The 16,813-nt window shown below is 22.0% G+C and overlaps 4 protein-coding genes across 4 annotated transcripts; all 4 read left to right on the forward strand. All coding sequences in view use genetic code 6, as the record gives it.

The window, feature by feature from the left end:
• Positions 1–4,594: 4,594 nt before the first annotated feature.
• Positions 4,595–5,509, forward strand: TTHERM_00655890 (transmembrane protein, putative; the record flags this gene model as incomplete). Its single annotated transcript, XM_001032220.2, has 1 exon — positions 4,595–5,509. One exon carries the CDS (start codon positions 4,595–4,597, stop codon positions 5,507–5,509), a length of 915 nt encoding a protein of 304 aa, XP_001032220.2.
• Positions 5,510–7,606: 2,097 nt separating this feature from the next.
• On the forward strand, positions 7,607–7,875 carry TTHERM_000655909 (hypothetical protein; the record flags this gene model as incomplete). Its single annotated transcript, XM_012799698.1, has 2 exons — positions 7,607–7,723; positions 7,786–7,875. 2 exons carry the CDS (start codon positions 7,607–7,609, stop codon positions 7,873–7,875), a joined length of 207 nt encoding a protein of 68 aa, XP_012655152.1.
• A 2,100-nt stretch (positions 7,876–9,975) lies between these two features.
• TTHERM_00655910 (hypothetical protein) lies at positions 9,976–12,314 on the forward strand (the record flags this gene model as incomplete). The annotated part of the gene is made up of 2 exons (XM_001032222.2): positions 9,976–11,551; positions 11,809–12,314. 2 exons carry the CDS (start codon positions 9,976–9,978, stop codon positions 12,312–12,314), a joined length of 2,082 nt encoding a protein of 693 aa, XP_001032222.2.
• Positions 12,315–13,517: 1,203 nt separating this feature from the next.
• Positions 13,518–16,154, forward strand: TTHERM_00655920 (hypothetical protein; the record flags this gene model as incomplete). Its single annotated transcript, XM_001032223.1, has 4 exons — positions 13,518–14,008; positions 14,182–14,545; positions 14,665–15,002; positions 15,131–16,154. The coding sequence occupies 4 exons, from the start codon at positions 13,518–13,520 to the stop codon at positions 16,152–16,154; spliced, it is 2,217 nt and encodes a 738-aa protein (XP_001032223.1).
• Between the last annotated feature and the right edge of the window lie 659 nt (positions 16,155–16,813).

The following is a 16,813-nucleotide window of genomic DNA, read 5'->3' on the forward strand; positions in this document are numbered from 1 at the left end:
TTGTTTAGAAATCTTTATCAAATCAATATTAAGCTTAAACTCAATCTATTTATCAATCTATCTATCTTTAATTGGCGCATATATATCAGTGCATGTATGAGTAATGTAGGTATGCTTGCTTTCTTACAGAATATTATTCAAATATAAAATCATTCAGTCAAATAGCATTTCAATCAATCAATCAATCCTACCTACCTACCTATCTACATTCTAATTAAAAGCCAAATAACAAGAAACTTAATTAATTAATAAATTGCTCAATCAATAATTTGCGATTGAATTTATTTTTCTTCTTCTCCTTCTTCAGTACTTATCTTATCTTTTCTATTTGATCCTTTTTAATATCATTCATTTCTTAGATTCTTCAATTTTATTCTTTCTTTATTTCTCTCTTGCTTACTTGTTTGCTTGCTTGCTTACTTGCACACCTGTTCATATATTGATTTTAGTAAGCTCTTTTAATAGTCTTAACATCCCTTTATTGCTTTGAAAGCATATATCTGCTATTCAAATTTACTTGATCAAAAATCTATCTGTTTATCTATTTATCTAACTTACTAACTAATTAACCATATCTCATATAAAAATTAATCAATTAAATTTTTTCTTTATCAAATGAATGAATGGATTCTCTTTTATTTTCTGGTCAAATAAAAAAATCAACTAGCAATATAAATAAATAAATAATTTGCAAATTCATTTTGTATTCCCATAAAACTTGAAAAAATAAAGAATGAATGAATGATTATTTCTTATTAAACTAGGCTATGAAAATTTTCTTAATGCTAATTTTATATAGACTAAAATAGAAGGAATTGAATTTAAAATTACTTCAACTCTGTTAGATTTTTTGCTCATTTATTCACGTGAATTATAAGGAAAGGTGTACAGAAAATTCACAAATGTAAATTTTCTCAAGTTCAATATTAGAATAGATTTAATTATTTTCTATGAACTGCTTCACTTAACCAAATTCCTAATTTCATTTAATTTTTGATCTTTGTTTGTTTTTCCATAATTGAGTTTTATATACCAAAAAACACCACATAAAAAATCAAAAAAAAAGAATTGATTTCAACTGCAAATAAAAATCAATATTTAAAATAGAAGATTTTTTTTTGTTTTGTAATTTCCTTATCTTTTCTGCTTTATTTATCAAAATATCTTTAATTTATATATTAAATAGCCTATAAAAAAGTATAGTTTATTTTATGTCTAAATAAGAATTGTATTTTAAATTTGTTCCTTATTTCTCTACATTTTTTAGAATGAACACAACTTTTTCTATTCTTTCATTAATGGATTTAATACCATAATATTCATAACAAGAAGACAAATTAATTGTTTTGTTACATCCGTGTTTAATGAACAAAATTATAAATAAATTGATTAGTAATATATAACTATCAAATAAATAAATAAACAACATCAAATAAAATAATTAAACTAGTATACCATCCAAAAAGCAACTTCAAATAGATAAACAACTTAATAAAAAAAACAATTCCCTGCCACAGAATTTTTACTGATAATAATTAATTTTGTGGTAAATCAATTAAACAAATTTGTTTGGTTATTTTATAATTTTGATAAATTCTTCTTGCTAAATAGTTTACTTACAAGAATTTTATTGACAAAAGTGAAAATTGTTTTTAAATACTTGAAATAGAAAATTACTTTTATTTAAATGAATTTTGAACATTAAATTATGATTTGATTGCGCTATAGATTCATTAATTTAAAACTGACCTAATCCTCTTAATTGTAATCAATTAAAAATCTCCCTGAAATAGCTCACTGATTGCTGAGCATAAATTTTATTAACAGCTAAAGTTTTTTATTTAGATAATTTTAATGATTTATCCGGTTTTTATAATTTAGAACAATATTTTATTGATAAAGAACATTCTGAGAATATTTTCATAAGCTAATTTTCAAGCAAGGTGGTGAAAAATATCAAGAAAAAAATACAATTGTAAATTTTATGAAATTCAATTTTGCTACTGTGAAAGCAAGTGGATACAATTTAAATTTAAATTCTTTTATTTGAGCAATTTTACTAGAAAAATACTAAAATACAACTAAATTCAAAGGGAATTCTGATTTATCCTAATCTCTTTAGAGGAACTTACAAGTATCTAAAAATGTCATTATCATCATAAAAACTGATGATTTTGACAAACTAATTCTCCCTTAAACAATAAAAAATTTAATTTTCATTCTATTTTTAAAAGTAGATTATAAAATTTAGTAGTAATTATCTAGTATAAATGCATCGCTCCTATTCTAAATAGTATATTTATTTAAAATGCAATCTTATTTTATATATGCAAGATAATAAATAGCTTAACAAATAAACAAACAAGCAAGCAAATAAACTGATAAAATTATAAAACAATTTAATAAAATAAAATTCAACTAAAATTTTTATCTTTCAACTTCTTAAATCATATTAAAATCTCTTTTTTTGTAATTTAAATGTGTTTTATATAAATCTTTAAAAATAAATTTTTACTTTTTTTATTAGTTTATTAACTAATTCTCTTAAAAAAATTGATTAGATTCTAACAAAAACAGTATTTTTGTAAATTGTCTTTTAGATTACTGTCATGAGTGAAATAGCCATTTCAAGAAGTATGATAATAGGATATTTTATTTTTATTTGGCTTTACTTTTATTAATATCATATTAGAAAGTATAAAATTAGGATTAAAGGTGCTCTTGAATATTACAATTACAATAGTACTAACTAAACTTTTAGAGATTATTATTTATTTTGGTAACTATTGCTTACTAACTTCTCTACACACAAACAAATCTTTGTTTCTAATTTTAATTATATTTTCACTTTTTCAACTCGATTATGAATTATTTCGTAATAGTCATAATCATGTTATGACGAAATAAGCAAAGAATAAATGTGTGAATGATCTAAAACAATTCCCTATTAATTAAAAAAGCAAAAATCTAAACTTTAAAAATGTGAATAATAGATTTTTTATTTTAAAAACCAAACAAATTTTTTTTTTGTTGTAAAAATGCATTTTGATTTTTTTTTACTTAAAAATGTTTAAAATTAATTTATCATTATTATTATTATTAATTTATCATAAAAGGTGTATTTAAGTATTAAATATTTTTATATTTATGGATAAATTTTTTAATTTAATAAAAAAACATCAAAAAAAAAACTTTCTCATAAAAAATACTGTTTTAAACATTTCAATTTTTTTATATAAAATACATAAAAGTAAAGAATTAATGTTTTAATTTTTAATGATTAAAATGTTATAAATTTAGCTATTGAAAGAAATATTTGATATTTTAATATTTCAAAGAGAGGCTTATTAGATAGATAGATGGTATAAAATCTATTCTTTACTAATAGCTTATCCTATAATTTTAATCTTTATATTATTTTGAGATAAACATTTCATTTATTATGTAATTATAGGTAGGTAGAATATTTCATTCTTGCAAAAGCAAAAAATATTTTATTTAATTAAAAATGATTTCACCTAAAAAACATCATTTATTATATTAAATTTATTTTTGTAGTTCTAATCTAGTGAAATAATTCTACTAAAAATTTTATTTTTATTTATTTATATATTTATTTTTAAAGATAGATAGAATAAATTTGATAAAACTTCAACTAAAATTAAATATAATAAATAAAAGCAATCCATTTATTTTACTTTAAACTTTAAAATATTTAAAAATTATTTTATTAAAAACTGTTATGAATTTTTTTTTTTCATTTAATTTTATATCGAGATAATTAAGTAAACATTTTTGTTTATGAAATTAATTTTATTCATTTAAAATTAATTGTTAAATAAGTTTGTTTCTAATTAATTATTTAAATCTTTAAAGAAAACTCATTTCACTAAGTAAAATATTGTAAAAAGATGCTAATTTTATTATAATAAATTTAATTTATTTTGTTTATTTAACAAGGATTGAGTTACTTACTATTGATTATTCTCTTCTAAAATATGGAGGTAATAATAATTAATTTAATTTTAAATAAAACCATTAAAATTTAATCATTTATTAAAAGAAAAACTATCTTTGAAAAGTAAATGTTTTAAGTTGGTTTTACAAGAAACTATGATGCTAAATACAGAGATAAAGATAAAAATAAACAAAAGATTCTAAAATAATATTTATTTATTATACAGATCTATAAAAATAAAAAAAACAATTTCTTGTCAATTGGCAAGAGTTTTCTCAAAGAATTTGGAAATTTTTTGCTTATTATTTACAAAAAAATCTATATATTTTTGTTGATTGACTTTGAAAAAATATATATTATTAGATATTTTTAATATAATTTGTATAAAAATTATATTCTTTTTTTATGAATTTTATCAATGTTCAATAAAATTTACAAGGATTAGAATAATATTTATTTTAATTGTTAAATTAATGTTATTTTAATAATTTATTGAAGGTTAATTTAATAATGAAATGAAGGTTTATTTTAATAGAGGAATTGAGAAGTATTAGAAAAAATACACCTTAGTATGTAAATAAATATAATAGTAATAAAAATAATAATAATTATGATGATAAAGTATAAATTTGTATAATGGTGTGCTAGAAATCTAAGGAAGTAGCAAGCAAAGGCTAAAATTCTGATGCTAAAAAATATAGGCATTTCCTACCAAGAAGTACTGGTTTAAACAAGCCATTTAATATCGTTTTAGCAAAAAAAGCAGATGAAGCAGTCTGCTTAAAATAAGCAAAGCCAGAGAATTAGAGCGAGGTAAATATAAGAGCAACTTATAAACATGAAACGAAATTACATTCGTAATAGAGTCATAAGTTAAGAAATGGATTTAGCTGGAGCAAATAAAACAGATTTTACTGCCAAAAAGTAGCTTCCTATTTCATACTTCATATATTATTGAGAGCTGTACCCTTTTTCTTAGATTAAAAGCACATGAATACTTCTGTCCATTATCAAGTGAAAGTCAGACTGGCATACTATAATCCTAAAAGCCTAAAGGATATATATGGATATATGTAGGTAGGTAGATAGATAGATAGAAAGAAAGATATGTATGCATTTATGTAAGAAAGAAAATCTACTTGCTCAAAGATGTGTGTGTGTTTGTTTGTTCTTTTTGTTTGGTTTTTCTTTGTTTTTTCGTTTTTTTTTTAAGAAGCAAAGAGACTGAAATCAAAAACAGGCTTGCCAAAAGTGAACTCATCCGGGAGGGAAGGAAGACTTCTTCAGAAACCCAGAGGAAAGACAAAGGAGCTTATTTCCATTAGAATGAATGAACAAATAGCAGCTGATTTAGAGAAGCCTTTTAGTTTTTAGTAAGAGACTTGCTAGAAACTGAAAGTCTTGCAAAAAAGGTTTCCGAGATACCGCAGAAACACAGGAAAGAAGTAAGATAATCTCTTTGTGAGCTAGAGGTTGTTTGTTTGTTTCTTTGTTTGTTTGTTTTGGTTCTTTTTTCGTTTTTTGTTTTTTTTTTTTAGAGAACATTTTTGAGATTCAGAAGGAGGGAAATTTGCTAAAAAACATTTTATTCTTTGAGTGTTTTTTGTGTTTTTTGGGGTTTTTTTTGTTTCTTTTTTGTTTCTTTTTTTTTAAAAAGCTTTTCAGAGCATTGGCTGATTGGTATCTGAGCAAATTCTCTTCTCTCAAAAATTAGCAAGTAGATCTGAGGCCAGTTAAATATGAGCAGTCACGAACATTTCAAGAAAGTATTCGAATAGTGTATTCCCAATTCCAGTTAAAACCAGAAAAGTAAAAAAAATCACAACATTTTTTTTGTTTTTTTGGTTTTTTTTGTTTTTGTTTGTTTGTTTTTTTGTTTTTTTTTTGTTTTTTTTGTTTTTTTGTTTTTTTTTTTCTTAATTTACAAATAAGTTTATGATTAATTAATTATGATGAAATGTTGCAGATGATTTTGGTTATTTTAAATTACTGATTACGCATGAAATAGACAAAAATCTTACTTTAATTATAAAAAATATATTTATTTGAACAGCTCATCAAAAATTGAAATTTTCTTAAAAGAAAATTAGTTTGTTAGTTAGTTAGTTATTTACTAGCCACAAAGCGAGAATTTTATAATATCTGATATTAATTATAATAATTATTATAATAATAATTCTATTGATTTCAAATTAATTTCATCATCAGATTCCATCAATCTATGTTTTATGATGTCATAAATTGACTTATTTATACTATCAATTCATTAAGTTGATTGATAATCAATCATTCACATTCACATTTATTCAGCTTTTATTTCTTTCAAATAAAAATGGTTTTCATAATTTCCTTTTAAATAAAAAATAGCTTTACTTGACTGTTAATTATTTAATTTTTTATAGGCATTCTCTCATTTTTCGTCAGATTTTGTTGAACATTTTTTCGTGAATTGATAAAAAATTATTCAAAAAGGTTAGCTAGCTTTTAATGGACTATAAATAGATAGGTTATAACTTAGTTCAAGTTGATTTTAACGAAGTACACAAAAAAATTTTGTATTTTATAATAAAATATTGAGTTGAAACCATAATATTTGTATTGAAAATAACTAAAATATGATGATTCATTCTACTTAATGCTATAAAAAATGATAGTTTAAATAAAATTCAGTTAAAAAATTGGAAGAAACTAAGACTATTTTGAAAATTTATATTGATTCAAGAATAGAAGCGAGGCTAAGAGAATTATTTTGTGTAAATTGTATAAATTGTTATCAAATAAATATATGTGTCCCCCTCCTTATTAAGCAAACAGAAATTTGATAAAATGATATTCCAAATTACACGGTTATTATTGAGCTGAACTTTTTCAAGCAAGAGTTAAACTCTCCTTAATTTGGTTTACTAAACATAAAAAACATATTTTGCAACTTCTACTTTAAAAACTAATACACCATCTTTATACTATAAATGGCAGGTAAAAAAAGTAATCAAATCAAATAAGCTAAGAAACCAAATAAGATTATTTCCCAGCTCAAAATTGATTGATTGATTGATTAACTATTTTAACAACAGTAAAAAGTGTTTAGTTAGATTGATTTTATCAAAAGGTAATAAATAAAACCCAACAACACAAACAACTAGATGGGAAAAATAAAAATTAGCTGAATTATAAAAGGAGAAAGATGAATTTTCATTCTAAAAATAAAAAGGAATTGGGTCTCATCAAAATAATTAGGACGGATCCATAAAAACAAGCTAAGAAATTTTTAATAATTATCATAGATTGATTATATTCAGATAATAATAACTTTTTTGTAAAAACCATTATAAAATTTAATGCGTTTACAATTCTTTTATTAATTACCATACAAATTTTTGAACACTCTTAATTTTCAAATTTATTTCGTTAATCAAGACAGACAATAATTATAAATTTCATTATTAATGCTTTGTATTAGTGGGTTTTGTTTAAATTCATTTAAATATTGTTTTAATGATCTTTCATTATGTTTTACATGTGTTGTTTGATATTTGTAAATAAAACCTTTCATTTTTATAAAAAGTTTACTAAAAATCTCCATGTCTTTTGGAGAGAGAAAATACATTTGAATTTAGTTCTATTTGAATTTTAAAATTACTATTTTAGATGTAAATTTTATCTGTATGCGTTTCAGAGATGACAACATAAACAAACACATAAAACCACTTAAATTTCTCTTAACTGAAATCCATCCAAATTTCAGTGACAAACCTTTAAACAAACGTTATTAAATGTTATTACTTTCTATTTAATATTTATAAAATAATTCTAATATAAATCAATAGGATTAAATGGTTAGTAGTAAGTATATGATGAAGCTGAGAAATTCAAAATTAGATGATCTCTATGAGACCATTGCTCTCTACTCCTTTTGAAGAATAAATAAAATTTATTCGGGTCCTATTTATTGATTGTATTAGTTGATTGACTGACTGACTAATTGATTGAGGTTGAGATGAAAGAACAGATTTTAGAATACAGAAGGAAAATAAGAATAATATTAAATTTTATATTAAATGCAAATTAAACTCAGCTTCTACTGTCCACATAATATGCATGGCTAAAATGTAGTCTAATATTTTAAAGTTAGACAGCTTGCCATTTAATGTTTTTAATTACAAGTGAAATAATTCAAGTATCGTTTAAGATTGAGTTTTTCAACAATTATATTATAGTAGATTTATACAAGCAAAAAGTATTTAGAAACACCATTTGTAAGAAATAATTTATATTTATAATTTTCAAGTATTATCTATTTCTATTTAATTTCTATCAGATTTTTCTATTTAGCTATTATTCTTAATTAATAGAATCAATTTTTCCATAATTTGTCATCTAGAAACCTAATGAAAATAATAATATTCTTTATTCATTCAAATTTATTTAGTTTTTTCACAAATGCCTTTCGTTAAAATATTTTAAATTTTATGTAAATCAAGAAATTTTTTAGAGTTAAAACAAAACATAAAGGAAATATCATTTGAATAAATTAATAGTATTGATAGAAATTTGTCAAAAATTTTGATTATTTAAGAGATTTTTTATAAGCTATCAATTAAATTCAAAAAAAATAATTGAAAAGGTCTCTATTTATCTATAACATCAATTTTCAGGCATGTTAAAAAAAAATGTATTTATTTAAATCTATGTTTCGATAGTCAAGTTTGTTATATTTTTAGAGAACTTTCATTATTTGAATGTTTGTGTATTCTTCTTATTGGTAAATTGAAAAATAATTTACATTCTTTTAAAATATATTTTCAAAATAATGATGAAATGTAAAAAATTCCCAAATAATGTTGATGAAAAGCAAATAAATTACTTTGAAAAAAGAATTATTTATTTTCTACGATTCAAAAAACATTCATTTAATTTAACTAAAATATTTTGTATAAAATTAAATTGGATTAATTATATTTTAGGCCATCATTTATGTGTTTATTTATAACGTTTGGATTCAATTGATGAACACTAAAATAAGTATTATTAGAACATAAATATGAAAACTATATAATCTATAATTATTTCGAAAGGAAAGGGAATATCTAAATCTTGCTGCCGCATTAATCAATAAAATGAAATAAAAATATGAAAATAGTTTTGAGTGCTTCATTATTTCATTTCATAAAAATGGATAATCAATCTTTCATATTTTAGCAATTTAATTACTGTTTAGTGAATTTTATCAATATTCACATCAGAAATTTCAAAAAATACAAAGAATTGATTGAAAGTTAATAAAGGAGTTAGAAATTATAATAAATAATAAACCTAAATTATTAATCAGTGATGTCATTAATAAAATTATAATAAAATGTATTTTTTTATCAAATCTTAAAAAAATAAATACGTCTTAATTTTATTTTTAAATAAAAATGTTTAATTAAAACTTTTTTAACGAACATATCATATATTCTGCACAAATCTGGCCAAAGGGTATGATAAAGTTTCTGTAGTTATACTCTATGCATCTAATACTTAGTTTAATACGCCAATTTTATTAAATAATAAATATTATTTTATTTTAATTACCATCTGACATAATACAACTAATAAAAATACAATAAATTTTAATTTATTAATTAAGTCATTAATTAAAACATATTGCTAGATAATAAGGAATTCACTTTAAAATTATTTTAGAAAGGAAAAATCAATAAATAATTTCAAATAAAATATCAAAAATTTACTATTTAATTAACAAGCAAGAGTTTATTTTTTAATTTCTGTCAGAGCTTGTTTTGTTTGTATTATAAATGCATAATCTGAATTATTTTAGTGGTGATGATTATTTGATTTTAGTAGTTTGTTTTGAAGTCTTTGCTTTAGTTAAATTCTTATCAAATTTTTTATATTGGCTTAGATAGATTTTAAAGAATATCTAAAAAGAAATTTCGATTAGGATTAAAATAAATATTATATTTATTCATAATAAATAAATAAATTCAAAAGGATATACTAAACTTGTTATAATTATGAAAAGAGCGTTCTTTAGATTAGGGAATTTATTTAGGTAAAGAAGATTCTATCAAGCTTGTGGAGTTGGATTAAGTTTGACAGCTGTAAAATCATTTTATCACAACTATTTTACTACTTATTGCGAAGAAGAAGTGAAAAAAATTGAGTAAAATAATATTAATGAAGCTAATAAAGTTGATGATGGTGAGCTTGAAGAATTTTTCAAAAAGAATAATATATTGCTAATTAATAAATATTCAGATCTTTCTGATATTATTGTTCACCATAAAACGCAATCAGAATGTCTTGTTTTCTTGCCAGGATGCTCAGAAGAGTCCATTAAAATTATGTTGAAATCAATTCAAAATAAAAGAGAAAATAGAAAAATTAAATTTTATGCTTTTAAACCTTCAAAGTTCCATCTTAATGATTCTTTGTAGAAGCGTGAATAAGAAAAAGAAAGAGATCTGTAAGAGAGATTAAATGGAGTAGAGTTTTTTGGAATTAACTGTTTTGGTGATTTGAGATACTTTTCTTTGAATTAGAATTCCTAGATTAGCAACTGGAAGAATTGTATTGGCAGAAATATTAGCTAATAAGCATATTTTCAGAGAATTATGAATTTCTTTCATCCTCCAAAAATTGTTGGTGAAAAAGACTACCCACAATTGATATAAAATATTAATGAATTGACAGAAGAAGATAGATTAATTATTAGCTATATCCCAGAAGAAAAAGTTTATGATGCTAACTTACCTAAATTTAGCACATATGATTTGTATCGTTAAGGTAGAATAAAAAACATAAGTTAATTAGAGAGTAGATTTAGAGATATTTCCTACGAATACATAGAGAAGAATACTAAATTTATTATCATAAGAAATCCAGACATAGCATAGTCGTTATCAATAGGTAAAGATGATATAGGAGAAATCTACATTCTAAAGCGTACATAAAAGTAAATGAATAATGAGTCTAATTGGTTTTTCCAAGGCTAAGAGTATCTTTACAATAAGATTGAATGGGATCCAAATAATGACTAAGACATTTAGCTCAATTAGAATTAAATCATTGAAAAACTCTATCAACGCAGTTTTAATTATGTCAATGCAATTCACACTGATCATGATTTAAACAATTTACTCTAAAGTGCTAATGAAAATGGTGTTAATAAGTTCTTGATATATTATTCTGCAGAAGCTATAGAAGCAGAGTATGAGCAAAAGCTTACAAAAAAGCTTATTTCAGTTAAAAAGAACATCTAAGATCAAGATTTCTAGATTATTTTTACTAAAAATCCTCTATTGCTTAAAAACTATTTCCGTATTATCCCTGACAAGTATACAGATACAGTTCGTTTTCTAGACTATTCATCCAAAAGTAAAAACTTAGATAAAAGATTGGCAGATTGGACAACTCTCGCTTTCTATTCTCCAAATAACACAGTCCAAAGTCCTGTCCCAAAAGAATAATAAATAGCTAACGAAATTCCATTCTATTAAAAAGAATCAGAAGATGCATTAAGGTATAAGTATGAAGGAAAAATAACCAGAAACAAGCTTAGTTATTTCGTGAAACAGAGTATTTAGCAAAGTAAATTCAATTCTCTCAATATAATTTTTGTTAAAATATTCTAAAATAAAAATATTAAAAATAAATTTGTTCAAAATCATCAAAATAAATTGAATAATTTAAACTGAATATTTTAAAATTGACTAAAAAATAATTTTACAATTTAGATTTAAAAATTTGATTAAAAAAAAGAACTGAATTTAAATTAAAGATGAGCTTTTTTATTATAAAATAAATAAAATTTTTAACTCCTTTATAGCATGTTTTATTATAAATAGGCGAAAAGTAGTACTACGAATTTGATCACTAATCATAAAAATACTCGAGCAGATATTTAAATGCATCAAACTTTAATAAAGAAATATTATAAAATAACAGTGATGATATTAGTCTAGTTTACTTCTATAAGCCAGGTTGTCCAAATTGTTATGCTATGCACAAAGCCCTTGAAAAGTTTGTGTAAGATTTAGATAATATTAGGGAACATATAAATCAATATGAAAAAGGTTTGAAGGAATATAAAAACTATGACGATAACTTAATTAATTAATACAATCTCCATAATTTTGCCAACCTTAAAAACATAAAGGTGTATAGATACAATATATATAACGAATGTAAAGAATTCCCATCACCCAGTGCTTCTCCACTTGTCTTCTTATTCACCAAAGACAATAGATATAAACCAATACAAACAGATCTCTTAAAAGATAGAGTCAATATTAGTGATTCAGAAAAAGTTTCTAGATACTTATTTAAAAAAATTGATTTACTAAATTTATGAAATTCTATTAAAGCTAAAAAAAATTTAAGTTTAAATTAAATATTCATTCTTTTATTAAAATTATAAAAATTTTAATAAGCACAAATTATTGTTTTATAAAGCAACAAACTTTTTAATTAAATTATAAAAATCATTTTAGTGTCTTCAATTATAAACATGTTTTATTTTATTAAAATTTTTAACAAAAATTTTGAAAATATCAATCAGAATAACTTTTAAAATTTTATATTATTTGCTGCTAACTTGCTAATAAAGACAAAGAAATATTTTAAAAATGTATTATTACTCTAAAACTTCAATCAAAGCCTCAGATTCCCTTAAAGCCATCTTTTTTGGATAAAAACTATATTTTTTTAATATATAAATTTATCAAGCTATTTTTGTTTCATAAGGAATTTAGAGGAAATAGAATATATTTTAGTATATTAAGAAATAGCAAAAATATATTTTCTCTTTAGAATTTATTTGTGCTATTTTCTACCTACATTATAAAGTCTATTTGATTTTGTTACACTTATTTATAAATAATACTTTTAAACCATCCAAAAAATATTTACTTTTGTATGAAATAAAATATAAAAAGATTACTATTTTTGAATAGTAAATTGCAAAATTACATTTGAAAATGAATATAGAAATATAAGTATTTTGGTTTATGTAAAAATCAATTTTTAGTCATAATTAACTAGATTAGTATATTATCACAGAGTAGTTTATTATTTTTCGAGCTAGTGAGATAGATAATCATAATTAATTTTTATGTAAAAAATTAAAAACAAGTAAAGTTTTTCTCAATCAATGAATCAGTCAAAAAAAAATAATAATAAATAGAAAAATGAATGAATTATTTATGTATTGAAGCTTATTAAAGTTGATTATAGAGCTGGAAATATTACTTTTTATTGAGTTTTATTAGATATTTAGAGTTAGCATATAAATTAATGGATATGAGCTAATTATCAATGAATTAATTAATAAAAGGTTTTGCATATTTATTCATTCACTGAATTTTTAATTAAATTTTAATAAAAGACATGCATACATGCACAGACACATAGATATATTTTTATTATATATTTATTACATAAAATTTATATCAAAAAGCCAATATAAACATAAAATTAAGAAGTAAACATAATAACTCACTCTTTAAGAAGACTTTTAAAGGATATAAAAATTTGAATATTTACTCCTATTTCAAAAATGCATGCAGATAAATTAGCTAAACTCAATTAAAAAATAAAGTTAAAAGTAAATCCTGAGAGAACGATTGAGAAAGTACTGGAATCATGTGAGTTAGATTTGAAGAGAGTTCTCAAGATGAATACTCCAAATCGCTTGAGCAAAATTGATTTAGATCCAATTAATTCTTAGTTTTTGCAAAACAACTAAACTTTTATAGAGCTTGTGGGTTATCTTAGATAATGGAACAACAGAGTCGATACTTATCGCAAAGATAAATAGTTCTTTAAATGCTAAAATGCCCTCAATACAATCTTTATTGAGCTGGGTATTCACCTAAGAGAAATTTGTTAAACGTTTCATCGAGATATTCAACTATCTTACTTAAATAGTGTTAAGAAGTGGTTTGAAGAGATATATGCTATCTTCTGTGAAGAATTCCATGCTAGTTAGAAGAAAAAACAAGGAGCTGAAAATTTTTAAGATATTTTGGACCGCATCGAATTAGCTATGTAAGGTTTTTACAACAGGCCACTCAATTTTATTCAAATTAAATAAAGGCTTTTACTATTAATTTCTTTAAATAAACTTTTTTTAATTAATGAATTCTGTGATTTTGTGAGTAAAATCACTTTTTCATTATAAATTATTATATAACTTTTAAAAATGTCTTTTTTATTAATAGAGCATCTAAAATAAATAACAATGAAAAAATCAATGAAATCCTCTAAAGAAAGAAGAAATAAGTTGTTGATGTTAAAACTCCTACTATCAAATCGATGGACTATTTCAAAAAATTTTTACCACGTCCATAAACTGTAGAAAGTAATCCATTTTCATAATAAGTTTAAAAATTGCCTCAATAAATTTCGTCCTAGTAAGACTCTCGCCCAAAAAATGATTCTAATTAACCAAATGAATCCACTCAAGTAGAGTAAAAGTAATCTAATAATGACCATCATCACCCTCAAAGTGTGAATAATTAAAATAACTTGAAACCTATAAATGTGATAGAATATGAAAGAAAAATCTAAACCTGCATCCCATGTGTAATAAATAATAAATAAAAAATAATTTCTTTATTTAATAATAACAACCTAATTTATTTATTAATTAGTATTTTAATATTTCAAAACCTAACTAATTAGTTAATTAAATAATTAAATAGAGCAGGGCACATTCTTATGGTCACATACCTCTTTAATAGCAGGTTAGATTTATATCAAAAACATTAGATGAAAAAACTTAATTCAAACTCTAAGTTCTAAAATAGAAGCTAAATAAAGAATAGGAAAAGAAAGAATAAGAATAACTTAAAAATTTCATTTAAAAGTAAGCAAAAGAAAGAAGGCAGTTAATTTAATTCAAAAATTCCTGCAATGAACTAACGTTCTAGTGCAATTAATTTGAAGATCTTAAATACTAAAAAAAAGAATTATAGGAAAATCTCTAAGATTCAATATTATCATAATATGATTTGTTAGATGATAAATCTATGATAGCAGGGTAAAAAAAATAATTTTATATTTTTAAATAATTGATTGATTTTTTCAATTTAAAATTTTGAAAAAATAACTTTTGAAATTTAATAAAAACTTCCTCTTAAAATTCTTTTTAAATAATAATTATTTTAGCTATAAATACAACAAGAATGAAAGTTTTGACAGTTATGCTTAAACTGGGTAAGAAGATTAAACAAAGAATCCATCATTTTTAATGCAAAAATCAATAGGTAGAGAAGTTTTTGATAATGAAAATGAAGATAATCTTTCTTAAGAATGCATTAATCCATAAATTTCAGCCTTAACTCCTCAATTACAAAAAAACAGATCTCAAATAGAGGGTTATAATCAATAGTTGCTTTCTAATTAAAATAGCTAGTATTTTAAAACAGCCTCTTCATTTTTTCCTAATAATAATTAAATGCCAACTATGGAGACATTTAATTAAATTAATAGCAGAATTTCTACTAGTTAGCATAAAACAAGAAATTATTTACAATCTGACACATTCTACTCAAAATAAAAGTCTAAATAAGAATATACATCTCTTCAATCTCCTCAAAAAGTAGCAAGCAGTCCATAAAAGCAAGCTGTTACTATAGATCTGTTTGGAATACTAGAATAAAAGAATTCTAGTTTATATAATCCAAAATAAGGAAATAACTTTTTGAATACTTAAAATTAGATTACCCAAGAAATTAAAAGAAATAAAATAAACTAACTAATATAGACTAAAGGAAAAATAATTAACTTAACTCAAAAGTAGTTACCATAAATAAGTTAAACAAACATAACTAATAACTATAGTAGCTAAAATATTTAAAACGAACTAACAGAATAAGTTGTTAAAGAGCGCTTATAAAACACCATAATGTAATATAGTACTAAAATTAAACAGTACTAAGAAAATAGAAGACAAATTAATACTAAAAGCAAGTAATCTATAACAGATAATTAAATTACAAGCGATTAGATAGACGAAATTAATAAAATTAAAAACACTCTTTCAAAAAAGAACATCAAAATAGATACTAAAAATCTAAAGGCTTCCCTTATCAGTCCTATTTTACCAGTTCCATAATACAAATTGCTTAAAAATAAAAGTTCTTTTTTACCTTAATAAGGAGAACGTCTCTTTTCGGAAGAAGAAGACTGAATTTATTTATTATTTATTTAATTATTTTAATATTAAATAATTATAATCTCATATATTACTAATAATAAATTTTTTTTGTCTAATAAGCAAAATATTACATTAAATTAGAGTACAAATAATGCATTTTCTAATAATTTAATAACTTAATAATTGCAATTTTATTTTTAATATTCTATCAAATGTTTATCTTTATTAGTTTATTAAGCTTTAAAAGAGATATAAAAATTTATTTAATTTTTAAGCAGAAAATACATCATAGATAATAAAAGTTTCTCATTATATTAAGTTTGATAAATAAATTTATAAATTAAGTTTATCAAAAATAATAATATTGAAATAGAATTGTTTTTAAAAGTAGCTAGTTTAACATGAAGTACTAAAAATAAAATGAGATTTTGAGTTTAGAGTAGTTAAATATACATTAAATTATATTTATAAAGTTAAAATGATGTAGATAAATAGGTATAAAAGATGAATCTTTTTAATTTTGTTAGTTTGTTTAGTAAATTCTAACTGTTGTCATATTTAAATCCAACTTCAAAATTCAAAATATTATTTCAGAATTTATGTCAGTGAAATTTTATAAATAATTTATTTAATTTTCTTGGACTGATAGATAATTCATTCTTCTTATGTAATTATGTGACTATATAATTAAA

The sequence above is a fragment of the Tetrahymena thermophila genome (assembly GCF_000189635.1).
Source record: "Tetrahymena thermophila SB210 genomic scaffold scf_8254435, whole genome shotgun sequence".
Taxonomy (NCBI): domain Eukaryota; phylum Ciliophora; class Oligohymenophorea; order Hymenostomatida; family Tetrahymenidae; genus Tetrahymena; species Tetrahymena thermophila.